Source organism: Trachinotus anak, unplaced genomic scaffold (genome assembly GCF_046630095.1).
Source record: "Trachinotus anak isolate AG129_WGS33_773 ecotype Australia unplaced genomic scaffold, CSIRO_AGI_Tana_v1 ptg000013l, whole genome shotgun sequence".
Classification (NCBI taxonomy): Eukaryota; Metazoa; Chordata; class Actinopteri; order Carangiformes; family Carangidae; genus Trachinotus; species Trachinotus anak.
The window spans coordinates 8,827,281-8,841,775 of record NW_027273864.1 but is presented as its reverse complement, the minus strand read 5'-3'; the positions used below and the strand labels follow the sequence as shown (position 1 = coordinate 8,841,775).

Sequence of the window (14,495 nt, the reverse complement as noted above, 5' to 3'; positions counted from 1 at the left end):
TCTATTCCTACTGTGATGGTCTTTCTTTTTCCCCTCAAACCCTGGTTTTGTCTCAGTCGTCTCGCACAACCATCTCTCAAACCTTTCCTTATCTTCTCTCTGCATCCCTCAACCCATATCATGACAGCAAAACCATGTAGCTGCAGAAGTGCTGCCATTTTTTCTGTGGCATTCCCTGCTCTGTGGTGCAGTGTGGGTAAAGGGTTGATGCAAGCTCCATTGGCAGGTTGACAGCAAAGCTTCTGAGTACACCAGTGTCTCCCCTACCATCGCCCTGAGGGGAGGGGGTGGCTGTGACCTTCTGTGCCCCCAAGAAACCAAAGAAAAAAATTTATTTTGAGGGAAAAAAAAAGAAAATTACATAAAAAAACCAATTTACCTAATTTATGTGCACTTGATTAATTTCATTTCAGAGTCTCCACTCTCACACTGAGAGAGTCTGACCCCAGCATCAGAAGGTAACAGGCCTCACTTTGATCAGCTCCTGTTTGCCCTGATAAGTTATTGAATTATGGTGTTAATACAAACTACACAATTCAATTTCAACAATTTCTAACCTTTTCAAACTAAAAGCCCTTAGTGGGTAGAAACCCTTCGTTTCTTAACAGGGCTTTTATTGTGAAACATTTGCAGGCATGACATATGCGACAAGAGCCGATTTGGATTAAAGGACTACAAAGCAAAGAATGAGCGGATCAAATATTCCAGACGAGTAATCCAGAACAACAAAGTGTTGAAAAAAGTGTGATTATTTTGTTGAATTTATTAAATGAAAGCATAGGAATGTACATTACACTTAACCGGGGGAAACACTGCTCAGTGATCAGTTAACGGCTGTTCTGCTCAAATGAATGAAAAAAAAAAAAAAAAAAAGTGTGACACTCATTTGATTCTACCTAAACGCTGCAGTGGGAGTGGGAGCAGGAGCTCCTGTGGGGAGCGGCTGGGGTGAACAAAAATGAGGAGAGACAAAGGAAAAGTGCAGGACCCACACACAAGCCACAGGCTGAGAGGGCTTCATCACCTGGAAATGTCTGTTTTGAGGAGGTACTGCATGCAGCATGCGAGTAGAGAAAATCAAATTCCTGCTTGTTAGTGGCACATAGAAACAGTTGTTTACCAAACACTTTAAATTCACAGTGGGACTTTTATTTATGCAATGAGCCATAACATCAGCCAGCACAAACCCACAGTAAACAACAGTGAACAGATACTATTTAAACCTAGGAAGAAAAAAAAAGAAGAAAAAACAAATATCATAGAGCCAGACTGCCGTCACAGTCATTAATTCTACAGAATTGTATTACTGGACTCAAAATGCCTTGAAATGAGGTCAGAAAACAACAAGAAAAGAGCTAAGTGTATCTTTCCATACTTCAATCTGCACAGTGGCTCACCGTTTTCACTTTCACTCCATCTTTAGGTGTCTGCTTGGTAGTCAGGTTGAAACCCAGCATCTTGTTAGCTAACTCGCCAACCACTGCAGGACTGAAGGAGAGAGGTTATAGGTCAAACAATATCCTTCTTTAAACAACAAGCTTTTTTTTACCAAAGAAGAAACACAGATCATCCACTCACAAAATGAAAGATGAGAAAAGCAGGTAACCTGACAGATGAAGAAGCATGTCTTTATCTCTCCAGAGCTTTGTTCAGTTGAAGAGAGATATGCCTCAGCACTTTCTAGGCATTAATGTAACATATTCTGACAAAGCACAGCTTTTGGAGACACTTTGATACATCTACACATCTCTGTGAATGAACCTCTACTTATCCTCTCTGTTTAAAAGCAGCGCGCATGCCGAGTCTGCCTCTGTAAGCCTGCTCTGGTTTTGTAAGTGAATACAAATGAAGCCAGGGGTTGTACACATCATTTGATAGATGAGAGGAGAGTGAACTGTGCGCTCATGTCACTGTCTGGGGACTATGAACTTCAGCATCTCACTTGGAAAAAGTTTCCAGCCATTCCAAACCCTGAAGTAGGGTGAAGATGATGCATGTCTGGGACAATTGTCATAAATCACTTTTTTTGCCTTTAAGGCGGCAGTAAGGGGTAGGTACCTTTACCTTATGGAAACTTGGTCGAAGAGAATGCAGCACCTGAGCTCTTTCAAGGTGCTGTTTAGCCTTTTGAAAAATGCAGAAGATTTCAGACTGAGTCCTTATTGGAAGGATATAGCTATCACACTTTGTAATTCCAAGATAGAACAAAATGAACCTCAGCAGAGACACAAAACCCAATCAACCTGAGAGAGGAGAAATCACTATGGGGTGCACAACACTTCTGCCGCCCTTAAAATCCCTTTTTCAACATTTAATTGAGGGTAGTTGTTCCAAAACAAGACACTGGAAGAAAGAAAAACTGTTTATTTGCAGCACAAGTAATCCTGAGTGCGTCTTTGTGCCTAGGGAACATCTTCAGAGAGCTCTTTGAGCCTCCTCACTCTAAAAGCTGCTGTCGTAGGAGAAAATAATATGAATGTATCTCCCACAGTAACTCACAGTGTGAAATGCACATAGGGGGATACTTACTCCTTAGTTAAGTGCACTCCACCTTTAAGGCCACTGTCGAACACCCCCTTGCCTCTGCCACCGGCCAGAATCTGAGCCTTCAGCACAATCTCCTTGGCATCTGAAAAGACAAAGAGAGACAGATTGAGAGAAAGGGAGAAAATGGACTGAAAGAAAGACAGAAAAGTGAGACAAAACGCTTAAGATATAGGCTCAGCACCTTGGCTGCCCCCTTAAGTCTGCCACTTATCCGTCTATCTAATTGAATGAAGTGGTGAAGAGAAGACGAGACAGTTGAAAGTGAGGTGTGAGAAGGATTATGGTTGCCAGCTGCCATCCATGAGGAAAATTAGCCCAGTACAACTAATTATAGTGTAGTACAGGAATACCCACATCGAAATGGAAATCTTTTAAACAAGCCTGAGAGTCTACAGACATGTTAGTGACTCTGTGAAACTCTACGTAGATGAGACTGTGATGCTTTGAGCTTATCACTGACGTCAGTCTCCTAACATGCTCGCAGTGACATGGCTAACATGCAGATGTTCAGCAGCAATACCATCATCATAGTTTAGCATGCTACACGCTAACGTTTGCCGATTAGTACTAAACACAAAGTATCGCTGAGGCTGATGGGAATGATTCGTTTTGCAGGTATTTAGTCATAAACAAAAGAAGAATTTTGACCTGATGGTGGAGCTGGAAGAAAAGTCAGGGATCACCAAAAATCATTCAGATTCATTATCTGGGCATGCTGGATATCTGTGCCAAATTTGCTGGGAAGCCATCCAATTCTTATTAAGATATATCCAAAAATGTCAACCTCATGGTGAGGCAGGGGGTAAAAGTGACAGGATCATCAAAGACAGTGTGCTTCATCTTCTCTAAAAATATAAACTGTAATAGTTGCAGAGATATTTCAGTTTAGACCAGACCTGCATCATAATCTCTAGAATCACACTGCTAAATATAACTTGCATGTACAATATCCACATAAACTGTTTCACTGGTGTGTTTCCTCATGACAAGCATCCAAACACATCCAAAACAAATCTCTGTGCAAGAAGCAACTGCGTAACTGCTGGAAAACTTCACATGACCTTGCTCCAATTATGAAACCACCCTGTATACCCTTTGCTGTCACTGCCATACTGCAAGAACTCTCACATCAGGAGGAGGCCCCTCGGCTGTCTATTCAGCATCCTGCCCAAAATCTCCCTCTATTCAAATGGAGCGAAGACACATGATGAAAGATGGTCTCTGGCTAGGCTATTATTACCTAGGTGGGGGAGTTCAGCCATTAGCAGGTGGCTGCCATCAGGGTGGGAAGAGGGTGGTAGAGAGAGTGGAAGGGGATGATCCACTGTGAAATGTTTAGAAAGACACCTTGACCTTGGGGGCTTGAGACAAGCTCCTCCCTGCGTTCCCAAAAAAAAAAAAAAAAAAAAAAAGAACAAAATGAAACCCTATGAGCAGGATGGAGAATGTCTAGACAGGAGCTGAGCCTAAGAACCCTGAGTGTGCTCACAGCTGCTGTTGTAAGAAAAGGTCCCCGGGAAAATAGCCTCTGACAGGGTGGCAGGGATTAAACTAACACTGCATTAGTGAGGCCCTTTCTCTGTGGAGAGCTGAGAGGGGAGAAAGGGAAAGAGAGAATGAGAGAATAAAGGTGTGCTCTTATGCAAAGGGTTTTGAGAGGAGTCATAAATGAATAAATATGTTAATAAAAAACTGCTACTGTGCAAAATTAAAAAGAGTTCAAAGCAAGATGAAATAGTGTCCTGCGGGCATGTGCAGTGGAGAGGGACGGTACGGAGGAAATGACTTTTGCTTTAAAAGAAGAAAAAAAAAAAAGAAACAAGTGGAAGAACAATAATGTAGTCCAAACGGGAGATTGCATTGTCTGAGGTGTGGAGAAAGGTAAGAGTACTGGCACATTGATGAGGTCCTGAAAAAAAAAAAAAAAGCAAGATATGGTTTTAAAGTGAAGACATATTAAATATATTAAAAGGCATGTAATGTGCCAGGGAAGGTAATGGGGTGAGAATGAGGCAGGTGTTCATTCCTGCTGCAGTAGTAATTGATAGCAAACCTGCTTATTATGCGGCACACAACAAGATATTGTAGCAATATCAGCAATTATGAACAGGTACTGAAAGAGCCATGTGCTGATAATAAGAGGAAACTTTATAATAGTAGAGACAAACTGACAGGAACAGAAGATGTATGGTGATAAAATGCATTTACACTGCATCTCATACACTATCATGAAAAAAGTGAAAAATCATTCTCATAGAAAAAACAAAAGTCTCTGTAGAATCACACCAGCCCCTCTGGTTAACACTGCTACACCACTCTCTGCTGGAATTTCAGGGATAATGATGTCCTCAAAGATCACAGTGAACATGGTGCATGGTAAAGAGCAGGGTGACCATTACCTGGTAGCATGATAGACATGAGCTGGCCTCTAACATTCAAAGGTTGGTCCCTAATGAGTGCGGAGCAAAGTGGGGAGTGGAAGGAAAAGAGTAGTGGTTGTATGTAAAATCAGAGGTAAGTCATGTTTTTATATTCGACCCACAAACTGTGGCGAACAAGGGGAAAGAAGGGCACGTGTCTGAAATCAACAGTCAAGACTCCAGCAAACTCTGTTGAAACTCAAGGTGTTCCCACAGTATTAAACCTGTACACTGAGGGTATGTATGTATGAAATATATTGTCCAAGATGTGTCTTTAAATGTATCTTTTCATCCAGTGAGTATGAAATACGCAGAATACAGATGTACTAGATACATAACAAATCATTTCTTTACTTGTTGCAATCACAATAATTAGAAATACCTCCTGCAGAAAGTGGTTTGGTCATTAGCTGAATGAAAACCCTTTTCTTGGGGGGGGGGGGGGGGGGGGGGTTGCATAATCAGTTCTCCACTTCTATTTGCATCATACATGGCCCACTATGAAGATGCAGAGAAAGATTTTCATCTCCATTTATTTTCTATATCTTGGGGACACAGGGGAGGAGATTAACATCGCACAACATCTCCAATCACATCACATGCAATCGGAGTAATGCGGTCATCATCCTCGGGCCTTACTCATTTCCCAGTAATGAGTGCAAATCAACTCCCAGTCTGCTTGCCAGTGACAGCAGCTGGCGAAGAGAATGTTACTTCTACAGTCAGTGTCTCTTTCAGCCTCTTTTTTTTTATCCGTGGACTTTTTAAAAGGACTTCTTCTCCCCCCTGCTCTCTTTCCATGTATTAGCCCATGGGTGGCCGGCAGCAGAGTTAGCGTTGATCAGATATTTAATTAAGCCTTCGAGGCTGCACCACAAGGGGAATGCTGGCTGGTAGGGGACAGATGTAGGCTGTGCGCCAATCCAGAGGGACTAAGATGGGGCTACCATCTGCATGAAGAGAGAAAACGGCCAGGGCGGCCCTCCCCAGCGTGCATGTGTGCTGTAATGAAAGTAATGCGGTGGCTAAATGGAGGAGACTAATCAAACTCTTGGGAGAGTGGTGAAAACAAACACAAGTACACAAAGCCACGATCAAACACTACAGGGAGCCTGAGCCTTCCTATGGATAGATGCCATTAACACTAGAGGGAAAGAAAAACAAAAACAAACCCAAAGACCTCTTAACTTTCAGCATCTGCGCTCATCATGACAGTGCATCTCCTGGTTATGATGCAGGAGAGTGTTGATTGCTGCCAAACAGGTGGAAATAATCTTTAGGAAAAAAGAGAGGTCTTGAGAGTGTCAATCTCTCAAACCATTAAAACAAATAACGTAGGCGTAATTATTCCTCTCCCAGCATTTTTTTGGAAATGGTTCCCGGCATCTGAAATATAATTTATAATTCAGGGGTATTCCAGTACTATAAGCAGAAAGAACAATCTGTGATTCCATTTGCTTCCATCTAGTGGCACATGGAGAGTCATTAAATAACCTCAATTATGTTGTCAACTGCATATTGATAGCTGCAGAAAGCTATTGCAGCAGCTCTAGCTTTTGACTCACTTCGCCACAGGGCTTTTTGCTGTGTCACATCCATGGCTCACTGATACTGGGAACAATGAACTCATAACCTACTGTAGCACAAAGTACCATAGGCAACTCAGGATACTAATGACTTAAAACACAACTATCCGATAAGCTTTACTAATTGCAGAAGTTGAAAAATGAATATATGCATGCTGTTTTCCCTCGCATGTGTATAAAGAAGGTCAAGTCAGGCCAACACTTATTTCTGTGTAACATTCAGTATAATACTGCTGCCAACGCATTATGTTTTCATTAAACTTTGGCACCGGCAGGGCCGAGGAAATGGAACAGGTTGCTTTTAATGTTTAGACTCCTTGTGCAATGCTTATGTTTAACCACAGTGGTGAAGCTGATATTATCTTGGACAAGTTCAGCTTTCCATAAAGTTTTACCTTTTCCAATTTCGCCAGGCTGCGAAAAGGTCAGAGAGAAAATGGCTCTTCAGTCATGCAGTGATGGCAGGTGAACCAGAAGGAGAGATAGAAAAATAAAATCTTTAGTTTTTCATCTACCTTGACATATAATGGCCCTGGAATTCTTAAAGCTAAATGTGTTTGCCTGTTCAGTTGAGGTTGAAAAGTCAACAAACATTGATAAAACCTAACCACGCTCTGAAAAGCCCTCTTGCTAGTGGCATGCCTGTAAGACCAAATGTTGGGACTTACACAACAACAGACAAACACACAGAGGTAGATGCAAAAAAAGTCAAAGATAACAACAATTTGATTTCCTTGTTCCTTACAAGTAAATATATCATTACCATCTCACTGTCTTGTCTGGTCAATCCCCCTGTCCCTGTGTCCGTCTCTGCCTCTAATGATGCTATCTCGGTGTAACTCAGTGGAAGAGAATATCAGTGTCCCGGACTGACAATGGCACCTGTGTGTCACACCTCCTCCAGTCCAGTCACTGCTTACATGACAGCTGAGTCCTCATTAGAGGACAAGTCCACCTGGCTTTCAGAGATAGATAGCACTTCTAATGACATCCTGAGATGGCCCTGGTCTCCTCTCAGTGACAGAGAGGTGCAGTTCAAACCTCTGGTGGAGAGTTTTTCATTGCCGTACAACCAGAGGGGTGACGGTAATGATAACGATGTTGTGGAACGATGGGTGCTAAATGACCACGGGGGGATATCTGTAGGGGGAATCATTTGTCTCAGAATGAAGCCTCTGCGAAAGACTTTACTTGTATGAAGCCACATCAGGAGAGAGTTAACTGGAAAAATACAGCAAAAATCTCAATAATAAAAATGTTTAAATAAGTGAGTTCTCACAGAAATGAGCAGCTTTTCACTTCTCATTACTGACTGAACTGTTTTCATCAGTTCAGCATCAACAATAGCAGATAAAACTATTCGAAAAGCCACCAGTATCTGCTGGTGGTACACTGCTGGGCAAGAGGACAAGCCGCAAAGCCATTTCCACTGATGAGTAATGAAGCATGCCTGATGGCTGGAGCTCCCTACAATGGTGTTTGTACATTCACTCCACTACTAGCACTTCCATCTCTAAGCCCAGCTTAACTCTTAGGTCCGATTCATGCTAACACAATTATGCAGAGCACCCTGACAACAAATAATAGGCTACATGCTCACTTCTTCTGGCACATTAGTATCATCCTAATATGATAGAGGGGATGTGTGAGAAATAATTCCACATCTCACCCACAACATGAATAGGTTAGGGTGCGTAATGAGGAGGTGGAAACACTAAGCTGCTTACAGAAATCAGCTCTTTGAGAGACAGGCCGCTTTACCCCGCAAAGCCTATTTACAGCTGTTAAGACAATTTCAGTCGCATGGCTTTTTCTTACCAAAGGAGAGACCTAAGAGCCAGCTCGTGTATGGGATGACAACAGGTACTTGGAGAGGCCAGAGAAAAGTGTGTCTGAGCTGTTGTGTTGCCCAAGTGCTTAAGTGTGTTTCTGCAGATTCTCAAAATCTCTGTGTACGCAAGTGTTTCTGCATAGTATGTGTTTCTGAATGAAGCTGGTGCTGTGTCTGTCAGTGGGCCAGTGTGGCCATGTTAAGATCCTCCTGTTTCACATCAGCCCCTCCCCATCTTCTCTCTTATCTTGGCAGGTAGTGGAGACAGGAAAACTGCAGACTAACATCTGTCTTTCTGTGTGACAGGCCAGCCCTCTGAAGGGACGAGAGATTTCTGTCCATCAGCAGAAGCGCTGCAGGGAGTGGGGTGAGATACCTGCAAAGTCCCTGCACTCATTTATTTCCCCAGCAATGTGATCAAAGTGGCAAACAAGGACACGGAGATACTGCTGTAGTGCTAGGTTTATTTTACAGGAGGGTGGAGCATCAGTTGAGGGGTGCTGTGCAATACAGACAAAGACAGAAAGAGTGACAGAGGATAAGCAGGAGACAGCAGCAGCAGACAGACAGAGATAAGAGATGAGAGGGCTAAAAAGAGAGGGAGCTCAGCACAGGCGAAGGTAAAGGTCAGAATGTGTGGGTAAGATGGAGAAGAAAGAGCAATGATGTTTTGACTTGACATTACCAGTTAATAGCTGTGTAAATGAGCCTCAACCCATTTACGTAGAAGTTATTAACATAATACTTGTTTCAAACTCCGGCCACGTAAACAGCAGCAGCATGGTTAATGGATGTAAATTTGTCAAGTGAATTTCTTTTATTAGTGTGCACAGATCAGCTCAGTCTCATAAGTATACATAAGCTTCAACAATAATGGCCACATATTGCACACAAACAAACAAGCAGCAGCAGTGTGAATTCAAACAATCTGTTGTTCCAGAATTAGGTAATTTTCTGCTCTTGCAAACTGCACATTTGCGGCGTACAGTTGACAGAAAGACATAGTGCTGAAAATGTCCCAAACGGTCCAAACAAAAATTGGCCCAGTGTCAGTAGAGTAAAAATAAGACATCTCCTTTAAGTGAGTTAACACTAACCTTTTTCACAAGGACAATGAGAGACGCGATGTTGTCACACATGTTGCTGAGTCTTATTAGTAACAAAACAATCACAAATTTCTTTAAAACTGACGCCACTGGAGAACAGTACACTATATGTGACAACCCACGCATATAAACACACAGTGCCAACACCATTGTTGTTTTCTGGAGCAGTCTTTCTCAAAGATTAGTCTGTGGGCCACCGGTGGTCTGTGAGCAACCCCTTGTGGTCAAGCGTTCAAAACATTTAAATTAACGTTTAAATTAAGTGTTTCTCAACGTATGACCGTGAAGCTTTTCAATAGTAAATCAAATCTTATCAAAACTGTTTAAACAGTATTATTTTTATTGGCTTTATTGCAGCGTTGTTAGACATAAGCAATGCAAACAACTGTTTTGCAACATATATGTGATATAGCTAAGCCGGTTACAGTGTGACATTGGAAAGGACATGTGGATGATTACGGTTAGTCTACCCTGAGATTGTGCCAAAATTCACCAGTTATCAGTAGCCTATTAACTATCAAACACAGACAAAAGCCAAGATGATGGACTGGTGGCTTAAGAGCAGGTCACTTAAAAGAAAATCAAATGAAACCTCTGACATGACGAAGGTGCAATGACTTGATGTTGGTAGTTGATAATGAAAACTCTGTCCCAGCTGACATTCTCCCACACAAGCTCGCCACAATACTATTGAAGTAGTAAACCCTATTGGTTTGGGGATGTTTTGGGAGTTAGGTGGTCTGTACATTTTATTTGAATGGTTAAGTGAGAGGCACCGTTCTAGAGTCAATTTTTTTCTTGATCCTAAGCTGGTTCGTTCTGACTGCTGTATATTGACTTCTCTTGTCAAGTGAGAACATCTGTGATCTCAGAGCTGTCAAAATGGATGGAGAGAATCATATTGTTGACCTATAACAATATCCTGACCTCCATAACCCCCAGTCATGGGATTATTAAGATAATATTGGAGAAGAAATTGGCCAATAAGACATTGCTTTGGAGGTGGTTCTTCAGGAGTGTATTCAAGTTAAAAAATACCCATACTCCTGAATCCACTGGTGCAATTAAAATTCACTTAACTGTATACAATATGCATTAAGCTACATATATACAAGTCTATTGATTATTGATTAATGTCTTCTAAGTTGCAACCGTCAAACAGTCTGTTGCGGGTAATCTTATTATGAAATAAGCTCATTTCCAGTTAATTTATCTTGCCCTGCATAGTATAACCTGATAAAATATTCTCCAGGTTCTTTGGGCATCATGTTTATGATTAAATTCCCTTCTCACCTATTTCAAAATGGACATCATTAAACCCGCCCTCTTTTTTTTTCACTTCCAAGCTGCTAGCTCCGCCAGGCTACCATAGTGTTTACAGTGGAAACAGTGGAGGTGGCAGTGGTAACCGCAGTGATGAAAATGGAATGGCTGGCAGTAAGAGTATGATGGTGGTGATGATACAAGTGCAATATCCCATATGACTGAGACCACATATTCTTTTGAAGTTGAAGCACCCATTGTGAGATTGGTTGGCTCGATAGATGAGCAGCTGCTTCAGTGGCCTCTGTACAGTAGCCCAACAAGAAGAGGACATGACATGGGCTCCAGCTGGTGTACATATATGCAGACAAACACAAAAAGCTCTAAGAGGGTCGTCTTATCCCCCACCACTTCAGACACAAACAGAAGTGAAAGGGTCGTGATGGAGCCAACTCTTTTCAGCACTAACTGCTACTGTCAGCGCTTTTCACCAGAGACTCTGCCTCATTTTCTGAAGGGGGAAGATGAAAGTGGTCTTAAAAGGCGCTTGAAGTGTTGAAGTGCACGAGGCGGCTCCAGTGGGGACAGCGTGAATGAGAAAGGAGGGGGTGCGCAGTGAGCAGAAGTCTGGCCACATTCCATGTTTTAACCATGTTTGACAGTAATATATTTGTCTGTCCCTAGTTGAAAAGGAAGCAGGTCCCATGTGTCAATAAGGAGTACAGCGAGACTGTGGTTTTACTTTTTCCTATTCTACACTCTACTGAAACGCTAATTTGTCTAAACATTTTCTTAATCATTGGTGAGACAGGATTGGTGTCACACACAGAGAGCTGAGCACAATACATTTTTATGACAAAGGACCTTGGCCTTATACATCATCATTACCCAAATCCAGGCAAAAGTTGAAGAAAAGTCACACAGAGGGAAAGCAAGAGGGAAAAAATATCACTGCATTGCTTCTTACAAATTCATTGCTCCATGAAGCACGGAATAGCCCTAATAAAACATCCAATCTAGGGCCAGTATTATCAAGATAATGGCTCTAATACCGAGCAAGTGTTTGGGACACAATGACATAAAAGATGAACTGAAGCATGAGTGATGCTAATGTGCCAGAGTAGCACGTCACTACTCAACGCTCATGACAGGACTTGAAAATCTCTTTTTAATTTGCGATTCGATGCGTGATTCTACATGTTCACACATCTTATCACAAATTAACAAATACATGTGGAGAGGCTCTCATAAAATTTCTCCTTAGGATATATCAAAGCAATTGTGCAGCACAAATCACTTATATTATTTATGGTCAAATAAAGTTAAAGCACTTTTTCTGTTAATTTGTGAAATGTGTCATAAAAATCTATTGGGTGAATTTGAAGGTGGAAGTCTTGTTTTGCATAACCATCAGCCCCAAACCCAGAGATATCTGGTTTGCTATCATAGAAGACTAAGGAAACCAGGAAATAAAAAGATGAAAAAACAAAATTAACACATTAAAATTTAATAAATAAAAGCAACCTTCTGTGCTTGAATTTGGCAGATCAAATATTTACTTATTTTCCATGTTCAAACTGTAGTTCCACTTTAAACTAAAAGTGACAGCCCTACAGCACATGTTCATTACAGAATAAGTCTACCCTGAAATAGTGGTAGACATCAGAGCTCAGAAATGTCTCCATCCACAACAAACAGGTGGGTCCCTTCAGTTGCCAGACTGACAGTGAATTCCCCTCACATAATCTAATAAGGAAAAAGTGCAATAAAACAAAAGCAGAGCCGACACTATAAACTGAGAAAGCATCGCAGAGAGTTCCTACTGGCCTGTGGGGGAGAGAGGGAGTATGAGGGAGGACTCGAGTGAGATGCAAACGACACACATGGATAACGAAGTCTTCAGAACGGCTTGTGGTGATGCCCATGGTGGGGAGGAGCGTTTCTGTGACAGATGGTGCAGGCTAGGCAGTGTGTTGGGTTGGTGGAGGAGCATATGGTACTCTCTAGATGATCTCATACACCAGCGCCAGGCCCAGTCGGAGGTGTAAATGCTTATCTGCACCCTGCCAGAGAAAGCGGAACCACTGACATCCCTAGCAAAAAAGGAAAAAAAAAAAAAAAAAAAAAAAAAATCACACCCTCACTAATAAACTATCCTGACTTATCACCACCACTGAGAACTTAACATTATACTTCAATGTTTTCTATCTGCAAACAGTCGCACTCACATTCACCATAACATGCTATTCATATTATGCATAGAACTTACTTTTAAATATCTCTCTTTTATCACGTGTATTTCACAAATGCAGAAAGGCACTGGTGTACAGAACTGCCTTTTAAAGCACTGCACACATTGTGTTCGACCATTTATTTCTAGTCAGTCGCTAGAGTGGTCAAAAGAGAACTATAAATGCAATACATTTAAGTGCAGGTACAGTGCTTGCCATGAACTTTGTTTCTCTAGCTGCAGCAAGAAAGGAATTGGAATATAATGGTATTCCTTCCTCTCCACACCAAAGCGTAAATATGCAGGGTTTTACGGACCAGGAATTTCCTGTCTGCCCTATCACGGTTACAGCTGCCCTTGCCCTCTACGCCACTGGGTCCCTCCAGCATGCCCTTGGCTCTGTGTCTGGTGTATCCCATGTCTCTCCACACTGTTAGTGATGGGGAAATGCAGTGGATAAGTCTGGGAGTCCATCCAGCGGAGGTTGCTGTGCAGGCAGTCTCCTCTGCACTTCAGTGCACAATGGAAAACCCATACCACCAGATGATCTCACCCATCCTCGGTTTGCTGGTGCATGCCTTCACTCCTCACATGCTTTCCTGCAGGTTTTGATGATGCAGCATGAATTTATGTGAGAATCCAATATCATTTTTTCATAAAATGTCTACTGACATTATCATGCATGCATGATGACTCAGAATTCTAGACCAACACACTGCACACACTGCTGCTTGGCCGACATGAGACATTTTAATCATTCATTATCTTAAGAGGCATTTTCTCTAGAGTTTACTCATGCTTTGGATCTGAAGCCAATGACCAATGATGCTAAGGTCTCCCTGTGAAGACTGGCATTAACACTAAAGCAAACATAGCACAATACACTTTAAGCCAGCACTGTGTGGAGAGATGCAGGCTAATGGTTTACAATGATATCTGTCTCAATTTGCAGATCACAGGCCAGAGGCATAGAGGGGGCCTGAGCTGCCACAGAGAGCAGACAACTAAATGATCAGACTGAAAACACTTTAAGATACACACAACAGTGTCCTTGGCCCTGAGCTACATGCATTTACACATCATCTGAGGCACAGTTTGAGCCTCATTCACTTGACTTAAGGGCATTTGAAGATCCCCAGTAGCCAAAACCTAGTGTCTCCTTTCTGGAAAAAATAAACCACTATATATAACATGGCCAATAAAATGTTTTATGTTTTTCGATGCGTTCAAACTGATGTTTACTTCAGCCAACATTTCTGCTTTCAAGCATGCTGATGTATTAAAGCAATACATGGCAGATTGAACCCGCATTTGTGAGATGAGTGGATCCTACAGATCTCTCTTTCCCTCACCCTAACAAAGCCACAAACAAATCTGCACACCTACATCCACACACACACTTGCCTCTTCAAAGAGTTGGCTAATGTCAAGGTAGCTCATATTATTCTGTAAGCCAACATATCAAATTCACTATGCCTCTAATAAGCACACATGAGATTTGACAGCCATGCA

The 14,495-nt window shown here is 41.9% G+C and overlaps 1 protein-coding gene across 1 annotated transcript in view; it reads right to left on the bottom strand.

Annotated features, from left to right (window-relative positions):
- suclg2 (succinate-CoA ligase GDP-forming subunit beta) overlaps window positions 1-14,495 on the bottom strand; it is a 90,772-nt gene that overhangs the window by 50,300 nt on the left and 25,977 nt on the right. The window contains exons 3-4 of the mRNA XM_071493678.1: window positions 2,530-2,629; window positions 1,398-1,488 (exon numbers count right to left, since the gene is read on the bottom strand). Coding sequence (XP_071349779.1) covers window positions 1,398-1,488; window positions 2,530-2,629 — 191 coding nt within the window. The remainder of the gene's footprint in view (window positions 1-1,397; window positions 1,489-2,529; window positions 2,630-14,495) is intronic.